The sequence below is a fragment of the Brachyistius frenatus genome, unplaced genomic scaffold (assembly GCF_029030835.1).
Source record: "Brachyistius frenatus isolate BFR_SWC_R1_liver_20210118 unplaced genomic scaffold, ASM2903083v1 Contig_109, whole genome shotgun sequence".
Taxonomy (NCBI): domain Eukaryota; kingdom Metazoa; phylum Chordata; class Actinopteri; family Embiotocidae; genus Brachyistius; species Brachyistius frenatus.
In genome coordinates, this window is record NW_027210708.1 from 723,375 (window position 1) to 735,465 (window position 12,091).

General features: G+C 41.2%; 1 protein-coding gene across 1 annotated transcript; it reads right to left on the reverse strand.

Moving 5' to 3' along the window:
- Window positions 1-1,704: 1,704 nt before the first annotated feature.
- slc13a5b (solute carrier family 13 member 5b) lies at window positions 1,705-9,043 on the reverse strand. Its single transcript, XM_069712383.1, has 12 exons — window positions 8,906-9,043; window positions 7,892-8,020; window positions 7,659-7,795; window positions 7,197-7,417; window positions 6,878-7,058; window positions 6,661-6,783; window positions 6,312-6,524; window positions 6,111-6,217; window positions 5,871-5,992; window positions 4,967-5,128; window positions 3,734-3,871; window positions 1,705-3,185 (listed from the first exon to the last, which is right to left on the reverse strand). Exons 1-12 carry the CDS (start codon window positions 9,002-9,004, stop codon window positions 3,060-3,062), a joined length of 1,758 nt encoding a protein of 585 aa, XP_069568484.1. The 5' UTR covers window positions 9,005-9,043; the 3' UTR covers window positions 1,705-3,059.
- Window positions 9,044-12,091: the final 3,048 nt, after the last annotated feature.

The following is a 12,091-nucleotide window of genomic DNA, read 5'->3' on the forward strand; positions in this document are numbered from 1 at the left end:
AGACCTCCGAGACAGGATTGTATCAAGGCACAGATCTGGGGAAGGGTACAGAAAAATGTCTGCAGCATTGAAGGTCCCAATGAGCACAGTGGCCTCCATCATCTGTAAATGGAAGAAGTTTGGAACCACCAACACTCTTCCTAGAGTCGGCCGCCCGGCCAAACTGAGCGATCGGGGGAGAAGGGCCTTAGTCAGGGAGGTGACCAAGAACCCGATGGTCACTCTGACAGAGCTCCAACTTTGCTCTGTGAAGAGAGGAGAACCTTCCAGAAGGACAACCATCTCTGCAGCACTCCACCAAGTAGGCCTGTGTGGTAGAGTGGTCAGACGGAAGACACTCCTCAGTAAAAGGCACATGACAGCTCACCTGGAGTTTACCAAAAGGCACCTGAAGGACTCTCAGACCACGAGAAACAAAATTCTCTGGTCTGATGAAACAAAGATTGAACTCTTTGGCCTGAAGGCCAAGCACCATGTCTGGAGGAAACCAGGCACCGCTCATCACCTGGCCAATACCATCTCTACGGTGAAGCATGGTGGTGGCAGCATCATGCTGTGGGGATGTTTTTCAGCGGCAGGAACTGGGAGACTAGTCAGGATGGACGGAAAGATGAATGCAGCAATGTACAGAGACATCCTTGATGAAAACCTGCTCTAGAGTGCTCTGGACCTCAGACTGGGGCGAAGGTTCATCTTCCAACAGGACAACGACCCGAAACACACAGCCAAGATAACAAAGGGATGGCTTCAGGACAACTCTGTGAATGTCTTTGAGAGGCCCAGGCAGAGCCCAGACTTGAAACCGATTGAACATCTCTGGAGAGATCTGAAAATGCCAACACGGCTTGGTGCTGTTTGCTGCCATATATGTCCCATAATTGATGATGATGATCTGTAAAACCGAAACCCCATCATGATGATGGGTGCTCATTTGGATACTCGTAGGGTTGTAATAAAGTTCTCTGGGGCCTTAAGATGGAGACATTTGAAATGTCTTCTTAAAGCTCATAATGTTTATAACGCAAGACACAGCTGGACAGCATCGCCGCCTTGACCCAGGGTCATGCGGTGGCTTGCATGAGTACAATGACACAGAGCTCTTGCCGGAATGTGTTAGGTGTGGCCTTTCAGTGGAGGATTACTGCACTGGTAACAGTCATGTAAAGTTGAGAAAGAGCCGAGTGGTGATGAAAGTGAGATCATCGTGTATTTAGATGACAACTTGCCTGCATGTGTTAGGTGTGTCCTTTCAGTGCAGAATTACTGTGCTTTCCCACTCTGTGTTTACAGGATTTGATCAGCTTTGTGCATGAGACAAGAGGTCAGTAAGCAAGAGATAAGAGAAACATGTGTGTGCTTTAACACACAGGTAACAGTCAGGTAAAGTTGAGAAAGAGCCGACTGGTGATGAAAGTGAGATCATTGTGTGTTTGGATGACAGTGCAGTGATGACAATGTTTACAGCTAAAGGACTTAGTTTTCTTTACACCTGCTTTGTCATTGTTTAAAACCTAGTTCAAGGTTAGTGGTGGCAACTGTCAGAATCTGTAGGAATAAAAAACATTGTGTTCATCACTTGAGCAACCTATTAAATCCTGCCTATTCATTATGTAACACTGTGTATGGACAATGAATGAAGTTAGTTCCTGTTTTGGTATTTAGGTTATTATACTACTGTTATGTGAAGGGAGTTCATTAAAAGTCTCTGTATTCAAACATGTTTTTATTTTTATATCATTGCACAAAAAATATGTACAGTCATTGTTAAGTATCACGTTATTGCAATTCGTACAGAATTTATTATGGCAGTGAGACATTTCACAATGTCAGCACAGACAGTATTGACTGGAATATTGAAATATTGTGTGAACAGTCCAGCAAATCAGTATGTTTGTGCAAGGCGCAGACACATTTCTTGGCTTCACTGTGATGATGCATTTCAGAGTCCAACTAAGGCTGGAAGTATAATATGCCTTCATATGTAGGCCACTATGGGGGTCAGTTTGGATGCAAAGTGGCAAAAGTACATGTTTACTTATATTCATGTCTCCATCAAATTATCTATAAATTCCAAAGTGGCAAACCAAACGGTCAGCCGTTGTCACTTTAAATCTCCCCTATTTAGAAATATGTAATTGCAAAATATTCAGTCTCTGGCAGCAGTGGTGGAAAAAATATTTAGATTTAGTTTTTACTTAAGTTTAAGCATCAAAATCACAATGTAAAATTCAATATTTTACTTGAAAATACAGATATTAATCAGGATTAAAAGTACTCCTTAGGCAGCTGGATTTCCATTGTCAGTGTTCTATTATATGCAATGTTATTGAATTATTATTATTGCTACGGTATTAACATGGAAGTGAAGTGTTGCATCTGGTCCAAGTGGGGCAAAATCCTTACAACATCATGAGTATTAATATTTTACAAAAGCATGACATTTATTTGCAAAAGCTACTAGTAACGACAGTTGTCAGACAAATGTAGTAAAAAGGACAATATGTTCCTCTGAAAGGCGATGAGGTAAAGCAGAAGTGGCACAACAAATAAATCCTGATGTAAAGTACAAGTGACTCAAAAGCTTAGTTGATTTCCATTCTTATATTATACTGTACGGCTTATCACTACTAGCATGTGGCTACATGTGACTATGCCAAATGTCACTGATGAATTTAACCATATTAACAGCAATTAATTCGATTTTCTTTGATACAACAAAGTTATTTTGAGTGGTGTCGCTAGAAGGAGTCTGACAGTCTCTCTGTGTTTGAGGATATACCTTTAAAGTGTAACTTCATTATGATGCAACATAAATAAAAATAATAATATTTTGTTCAACCACTCTTCTTACCAATCATATTCATCACCACTTTCTTTCACAAGCAAGACTCAGGTGTCTGTGGAAACAGGCCCTGTGAGGCTTGTGTCCTTACAGCAGTCGGACACGTGCAGTTCACTGTGTGGTCCCGTGCTGTCGCTCTGACCGGAGGCCTTCGTCTGGCACCTGTGGAGAGGGAGGGCAGGGTGTGCACGGATCATCTCCTGTCTCGGAGCCCGGCTCACACGCCGGTGATGTTGGCCCACGCAGGGAAAGAGTCCAGGTTAAACATGGCTTTGCCCCAGCTGTTGATGGCCAGTGTGATGCAAAGGATGCCAATAATGTTCATGACTATTCCGGTCCTGGCCTGGTGGAGCGGACGAGAGTGCAATAGAAAGGTGCCATCAGACACATATTTAACATAGCAAACCGAGATTAAAATGTGTCTTTGTGCATTGACATTGTTTGAATGTGCTTTAAAAACATATAAAGATTGTGAGGACAAAGGGTCAATGAGACCCAGAACTGAAGTCCCTGCTGAGTTCTAAGACCAGTCAGAAGCTGAGCTCCCACAAACTCCCATTCATACAGTCTGTTTTTAGGTAGCTTGCAAATAAACTTTACAACAGCTGGTTCACTGGCTGCTGGGAGTGAATCATCATCGGCTGCGAAACTCTCGTGGTCAAATTTCAAATGTTAAGGCAAAAACTTGCTTCACTTTCTATCTGAACACAACTTAAGAATGTATTTAATCTTCTCATCAAAATAATAACAAGAATATACATATGCATTTCCCCAAAATCCCAAACTATTAAGTCACAACTTCAAGTGACAATGAATACAAATTCCACAACAGCACTTCATGTTCAATGTGCAATTTACGCAATAAGCCCAACAAATCACTGCCATACTCACCATGTCAGCAACTTTAAGGTATCCGTAGGAGAAGACTATGGCATTTGGAGGGGTAGCAACAGGCAGCATGAAGGCAAACGAGGCGCTCAGAGTACAAGGCACCATGACGTAGAGTGGATTTATTCCAATGGATTGAGACTGCAATAATCACACAGAGCATTTCAACAGTCTGGGGCAAGGAGATGAACACAGTCGTGATCACAAAATCTTCTACTCCTTAATCTGGCTATTTTTCTGCGACCGTAATCATTGACTCATAACTCAGTCAAACGTGTACAATTCTGTGCGGAGCGAAAACTCTCATTAGGTGGGAGTAATTAAGATGTAATTCCTGCTAGGTTGGTGCTGAGTCATGATATCTTGAATAGAAAAGGACTAGATATGTCGCGATAATGGCAGACTACTCAGATTCAGAAAACATCACTCTGTGGAATTTGCTTTTGAATTACATAGCCCGCAGCACAGAAGCTTACAAGTGCACAGTAATTTCCGCTTCTCAAAATAAACAGAGTGAAAAGACTTAAACTTTATAGTTAGTCTTTTTTAAAGTGTCAGCCGTATATCAGGTCACCACGATGACAGTGTTTTGTCTTGTCACAAGGGCTTTGTTTGAATCAAAAGCTAAAGATACACTTGACAGGAAGACACACAAAGTAACATGCCACAAGCCATGACTGCCACGAAGTGTCATCTCCAAACTTTAGCTACATGTATCAAATCAAATGATGTTTTTTTCTTTTCTGTCTATTTTCACACAAGAGTTGGACAGCCTTTTGCATCCACTTAGTTTTGCTTCAGTAAATACCAATCTGAATACCCCTACTTGGCACTGTCTCTCACAACCCATCTTTGGCAGTCTCTCTAGAGCTCAACCAGCGGGCACAGTGATGCTATTCTTCAGCAGCCGCGGGAAGGGCAGAGTTACACGGCAATGGGCTGAATTGGTGTGTTTGGCAGGTTATTAATGGGAGGAGGGGCCCACAGTAGGGGACCTAACATATTCAGCCTGAATGACCAACTAGTTGGGTAACCAAACATGGGAAAATAGGCCGGCTCTCGCTGGGAGTAGTTTCAATGCTGGATTCCAATTGGGGAAATCAGTTAAAAAGAAAGTGCACGAGGAAGCACTTCACCCATCTGAACTTCTGCTGCCAAATAACACTGCCTGTGTCCGGCAGTGTGAGATCCTGACTCTGCTTTTATTTCTAACACTATGTGTCTGAGAGCTCTTACCATTGAGGCTAGGACAGGTAGGAAGAGCGTCGCAGTGGCCACGTTACTGGTGCACTCTGTGAAGGTGGCAATCAGGAGGCATAAGATGATAGCAATTGCCCAGGGAGGGATGTGTTGCAGTGGAGTCATCTGATCTCCTATCCACTTTGAAAGTCCTGATTCCTAAAGAGATAACAAAAAGTAGCGTGGCGTAATGTAACGCAAAGTTTGTGCACAATTTGAGGTATCCCTTAAAGTGTAACTCAGTAGTATTGGAGGAATGAAAATGCAAAATAGATGAACAAAATATAATCTGCAATTACGGGCCCCACCAATAGTTAAAGTCTTGGATTTCTATGCTGTTCTTTTCTCTCTCTGCTCTCTCCTCAAACCCAACCGGTCGAGACAGATGACCGCCCACCTCTGAGCCTGGTTCTGTCAGAAGTTTCTTCCTGTTAAATGGGAGTTTTTCCTTCCCTCTGTCGGAGGTTTTTCTCCCTTAAAGGCTAGTTTTTTCCTCCTAGCTGTTTACATGGGAAGTGTTGAATTGTTGGGTTCTTATATATAATATATATGTCAAGTTCTGTTGGAAGGACTTTACTGTGTTAAGTGCCGTGAAATAACATGTGTTGTGATTTGGCTCTGTATAAATAAAACTGAATTGAAAACATTTTGGGAACATTTGAACTGGCAGCATCAGGAAATGTTCGGTTTGCCTACAGTTCTCATATGGCATGAGGAGAATAGACAAAAAATGACAAGATATAATTAAAAGCATAGCTGCTGGATTAGACTGTATTACAAAACAATGAGACTGTAGAGACGTTGAATGTCTATTACTAATGGCTACTCCTCCACAGACATTATTGTTACCAGACTGAGAGTGAGCACATAAAGCCGCATTATGACTGTCTTTGTCACTTACTTCACTGCCCTTAGCCAGAGCAAAACCTCCTCCAAGAAGCAGCACAATGCCCCACGGTAACTTCTTTTGGGTGACTTTCCAGGTGAGGAGAGGTGGCGTCGGGCCAGCATTTTCATGGGGTGCTGCAGATCCAGTAAATTAAACATCAGAGTTAATTCACTGCTCAGTTCTACTCCTCTCATTTCTTTTAGATATCAGTGAAGGACCCATAATCTTTATTCTTTCAGAATGATGGCTCACCTGTGTCAAAGCTCTGAGTCCTCCATGAACAGAAACGAGGAGGTTTAGAGGGCAGAACAAAGAGGAGGATGGCTATGAAGATGGCCACCGAGGCGTCCGTCACATACCTGACAGGCGGAGTGATGAGATAAATGAAGTTATAAGAAAGTTTTAGATTGGCATTTAGTGTAGAGTTAGAAACAGACCAATGTGCATACGAACTCTGCTTTGGAGTTGAAGATATGTGTCGCCCAGCCGTCGACAAATCCCGGATCCCTCGAGAACCACAGAACAACCAGCAAAATGAAGAGGCCCAGCACACTTATCTCTCCAAAAGACATTGGCCCCAGCAGACGATGCTGCTCTCGGATCACATTATAGGCGGCAATGTCCTTCTCTGTCTTCACGGCCCCGCAGCCCCACGTCTTCTTGAAGCTGGAGCGATCACATGAGAGCAGAAATCTTTGTGTCACCTCTAAACTCAATCACACTGTTGATGCAGTAGAAAGTGTCTTGATGTTGATTCAAGTCTCTGTCACTATAATTAGGCTTTAGCCATCACCAAACTCACTTGAAGCCCATGAAGACAAACTGCAGCCAAAGCCAGGCAAGCGTGAGCATGAGGATCATGTTTGGGAAGGCGAAGCCGAACCAGGAGGCGAAGTTAATCACATCGCCGTTTTCAGGAAAGAGTCTAGTGAAAACAACAACGCAGAGTGAAATATAATAACAAAGAAGACTGCAAATAATGGAATGGTACTACTGTGAATTGAAAGGAAAACACTCACTGGTTCATCTGGCCCATGAGCACCAGATTGGGACCAGTTCCTGTCAGCGTGGCGGTGCCCCCGATGCTGGCAGCGTAACAAACACACAGGGTCATCCCTTTACACATCTTGCGCCTTTCTGCTGCCTCCTTATGCCTGGCAGCCTCCCCTGTGGCGTCTAAGAAAGTCACCACCACCAGGCCTTGAAACAAAGAGCGGGTAATGAAAAGGGCGACTAGCAACATAAGTAGAAACGACTACGATGCTGTCAACTTTCTTAAAAAGCCTTTTTCTTCATCAAACAGACAAAACGTCGCACTTGAAGCTGACGAGGGCTCACCTTGTCCATCACTCTGTTTCTCCGTCTGTGGAGCAGGTTTGCTGTCGGCCTCTGAGGTCTGGACCTGCTCGTCTGAGCTGAGGATCGGCGGCATCTCTCCCTCGTTGTTGTTGAGCTGTTCCAGCACTGCTTGGACAATCGGCACCATCATAGCAGTAGTAGCCGTGTTACTGATCCACATGGACAAGAACGCCGTCACGCCCATGAAACCTAACATCAAACTGTAGGAAAGATTAAAAAAAAAAAAACCTCATGACTGTTATTGGACTTGGGTTGGAAGAGGCGTTTTACAACAATCACTAACAATGAGACAAAAACAGTTGTATGATGGCAATGAAAGCCTTGAATATATTTCCTTATCTCCAGTATATCTGTTTTTGATGTCATATCTGATTAAATATGGTTAGGAAATGCATTGTCAGTCTTAAAGATGGTGACTGGACGTGTTTAATTGCCACTCACAGTGCCGGACGCACGCCAACAAAGAGCAGCACCCTCAAGGCGATGCGCTTGTGCAGATTCCAGTGCTCCACGGCCACAGCAACCATCAGTCCTCCCACAAACAGCAAGTTAGTGTCCTTCAGGTACTGCATACACACCTGGCACAGCAGCGTCACGCAGGGTGAGAGGTGTGCAGATGGAAACTCCTTCTTTCTAAACAGAGTCTACACACTGTGCTGATTATTTTTACTCACATCTTTGGACTGCATGATGCCAAACAAAGGGAAAAGAAGTGCTGGGAGCAAAGCTGTTATAGCCAGAGGTAGGACCTCTGTGCACCAGTACACCGCCATCAGCATGATCACATAGGCACATTCTGCCTCCTGCATTATACAAAAACATATAAAACATGCAGAATGCACAAACACGCAACATAAAGACCATACTATTACTTTAGGTCAAGAGCCCTCCATAAAAAACATTGCATCATTTTAATGGGATGTTATGATGGTTCAAAGGGTGAAGATAAGTATGGTCCACCTTATCCGTTTGCCAATACAACACTTCCGAGCTCTAGAAACACCTGTTGGACTTTTATTATGACATTAAGTTGTTCTGTTTTACTGCTTGACTTTTCATAAACTTTGTTTTCCAGTTTAAAAATAAGCTTCTTGGTTGGATGCAGACTGAGACTTCTGTTCATATTTGATGTGCATCTACTGTGTGTTCTCGTCCATGCCTGCTTTGCATTACAGTCTTATGCCTATCATAACACGCTTTGCAGCCTGCGTGCGTATGTCTGTGTGAGGTAACAATGTGCACAGATTCCCCTGGACCCCGAGTTCCCACGCTGGACGTGACCTTTAATGTTAACAGCAACGAGTTAAAATAACAGGACTTCGCAGTGCGCCGGCCTCTGGCAACACTGGACAGTTCTCATGTATTTCGTTCCACTGTGCGCGGTGCACTTGTGAGCTGCATCAACAGGTGCAAGAGAGAACCGGAGCAAATTAATCTTTAGTTTAGGGGGCATTTTTACGTAAGAAAAAAAAAAAAAAAAAATCCGAACATAGTTCATTAAAATGCTTAAGCTGCATGCACAATCTATGTTGCCCAGGTAATGTTTCCCTAATTGGAATAAATAGCAATAACTTCTGAGTGGAGTTGGCTATAATCCGCCAGAGAGTAACAACTGTTGGTCCAATTTTAGTTATTTTATTCTTAACGCTTCATCAAAGTTAATCGTTCCGTTCAGATCAGGTACATACCGACGTCCCGATCACTAAAGGCAGCGGGAGAAGAAGAACCGGTGTGCAGAAGAGGATCAGCTCATTCTTAACAGAGCGAAGATATTTGAAGAATACCATCCTGATGGAAAACGGGGAAAAGGAGGCTTCGCACCATGGATCGCGCTTTTGAGGCGCAGAGGAAAGGAGGAGGGGGAGTCCCACGGCAAATAAAGGAGAGAGAGGCGAATCACAATGAGGACAGAGAGAGAGAGAGAGAGAGAGAGAGAGAGAGAGAGAGAGAGAGAGAGAGAGAGAGAGAGAAAGAGCTGCATGGGGTACAAACCAAAACAAAAGAACTAACTGACTAACAAAGAAAAAGGTTCTCACACATGATCTGCGTTTTTTCGCATAATTATTTTCACCTGTCGTCGTAGAAGTTTAACACGAGGATCCTCCAGCGACCACCTCATACTGACAGGCGCTCAAAGGCTGCTTCAACCAAGATGGTTCATGCACTATACATTTTTCTTTCAGTAGAATTTATAAAAGGTTATATTTGTGGTGTTAAAATGATACATTCCTTTTGAATTTAGGCTATTTTTGTTTGTTTATTTTATCCAAATGAGTCAAATTCAAATTGATTCAATATCATGTAGGTCTGTGGTGGAGAGCTCTCCATTAGAAAATAATGGTCCAACTGTTGACCTCCAGTCAGGGGACCCCAAGTCTGTGAGCCTGTAGGAAGACAGGTTTGTGCAAAATGTCAGACTCACAACCACAGATAAAGCCTTAGCGTTGATGTCTGTGAGAATTTGGCAACGAGTTAATGAAGGATGTGGATGGGAAGAAAAGAAGTTGTCTTATGATGATAAAGCACTTCACCTCGTAATTTACTTCTTATTGTCAGTGTCTGGACAATAAAGACCTGTGGCCTTCACAACAGTTTTACTAACTGACAGACAGACAGTAAAACCTGCAGGTAATGATGCCATAATAACATTTATTGTTAGCCCTCTGAATTTAAAACAATGCACTTGTGAAAAATGGGTTTGGAAATTGCACATAATATACAACTTTTTGTATGAAAAAATAGTTTTACTTGACTTGAATAAATGTCATCGTTTCATTGTTGTAAAGGATATCAAAGCTATATTCTCAGCCTGCACACAGCCCTGGTGAGTTTATAACATGACTATCACATGATGTTACATAATAACTGAAATTTAAATGTTTTGCATGGTATGCCTCATTGTGTCCAATTCTTTTTTTATGTACTGTAAGTTCAGGATATTTGCAGCAAACGCAATAAACCAAAACCAACACTATGTCTTGGAACATAAAACACGTTCCGCCTGGCACATCTATAAAACTCAGAGCAGGACTCTTAGAGGAACATGATCTGCTGAGCCAAGGAATGTCATGTTCTCTGGCTGTATAGTCTCTGTAAAAGTGCTGACAGTAATTATACTGCATTGGTTGTATGCTACGACAAGAGAAGCTTCTAATTTGTGCCCCTGTAATTGAGTCTTTAACCCAGTGTGGTCATAAATATAGACTCATTTTTGTTTGACCAATTTCAAAGACATGTTAAATTTCTTATAATCTGGAGAAGCAATTTGTTAAAGTTTGGACAATAATATTCTTAATTTTTTGCCTTATCAAATGTGCCTGCTACTTTTAATGTCTTCCTAAAAGGACAGGCTTATCTTTGACTCAAGATACCCTGCAAAAATATGCTTACATACAGTCTTTACAGATATGTTTCTACTTAAATGCTGTTTGAAATGTACTTTGTACAAAAGATTTACAAAACAAGAGTTAATTTCTCACTGAGAGGCATAGATATTGTTTGATGTTAAATAAATTACACAAGTTTGCAACCTTTACAGTAGAACCTACCTTAATTCTCAAATTATACCCATTCATAATCATCTCAGGAAAAATTATTGAATGCAATTTTTAAATAGATATGAATAATTTATGTTTAAATAAGATTGCATGTTTGGTAGTCTAGTCTGATTAACAGATCATAGATACAAATTTCATTCAGTCTCCAATGAAGTAATCACTGCAAATAACTTGATTTACTATAAAAAAAAAAAAAAAAAAAAAAAAAAAAAAAAAAAAACACTCAGTAGTAATGTCAAAGGGGGAGAAAGTAGATTTCAGTGTTGTACATACAAATGTAAATATAATATTTAGATGCCAGCTATCGGTTATTACCACATGACAAAGGTCCTGATGCAGAGATCTCTTTGGGACATTTAAGTGGAAGTTGGAGGCTCAAAAATGATAAAAAAAAATAATAATAAATCAGATCAACTGCAAGTTGTCAGCACAAGAGTGCTGCAGGGTTGGTTTGTGAAATTGAAGACATAATGCCACCTTGTGGAGATATGTCTTACAGCAGCCCAGTCAGGTATAAACAGAAAGCCTTTCTTTATATTAAACATAGCAGACACTATGAAGAACTGTCAAATTAGGAAGTAGTCTATCATGTTAAGGTTCACATTAGTGAGATATAGTACATATTTTTAATGAACGATTCAAGCTCTTTACTTGCCACATGAACTCCACGGGATTGACGGCGAAATACAAAAGTTCCAAACACCAGGAGACTGCAAAAAAACAAGTGTTCGTGTTCACTTTAAAAAAAAAGGTGTTTTCATATAAAAAAGGCCCTTTGAAATAATAATAATAATAATAATAATAATAATAATAAAAAAGAAGATTAAAACGATGTACCCGGTGTGCCAAGGCGGTTGCTCTCACCTCCCCTTACCACTAAAACTGTGTTAAATTAAAATGAGTATTTAAATGAGATAAAAATTTAAATTACCCAGAGATGTCTCTCGTTATCTATGTAGGTAGGTAGGTATTTACTTTATTAATCCCCGAGGGGAAATTTTTTCGCTACAGCAGCATACAGAATCAATACGGTAATAATAGAAATAATAGAATAAAAATAATAGAATAGAATAGAATAATGGAAAAGCAATAAAATAGCAGTAAATAGCAGTAAAAAAATATAAATATAAAATATAAAATGCACAGTATATTGTTGACTTGGGCTCCTGCTAGTACAAAGCCAATATGTGTCAGCCCCCAGTCCTGCGTGTTCTTTAATGAGGCAATAGGAGAATATGTCAGGCTTCAAGATATTTATTTAACAGCAGCAGAATAACCAGTTTACAGAGCTCTGGGTCCAGACTATGTTTCCCTGAC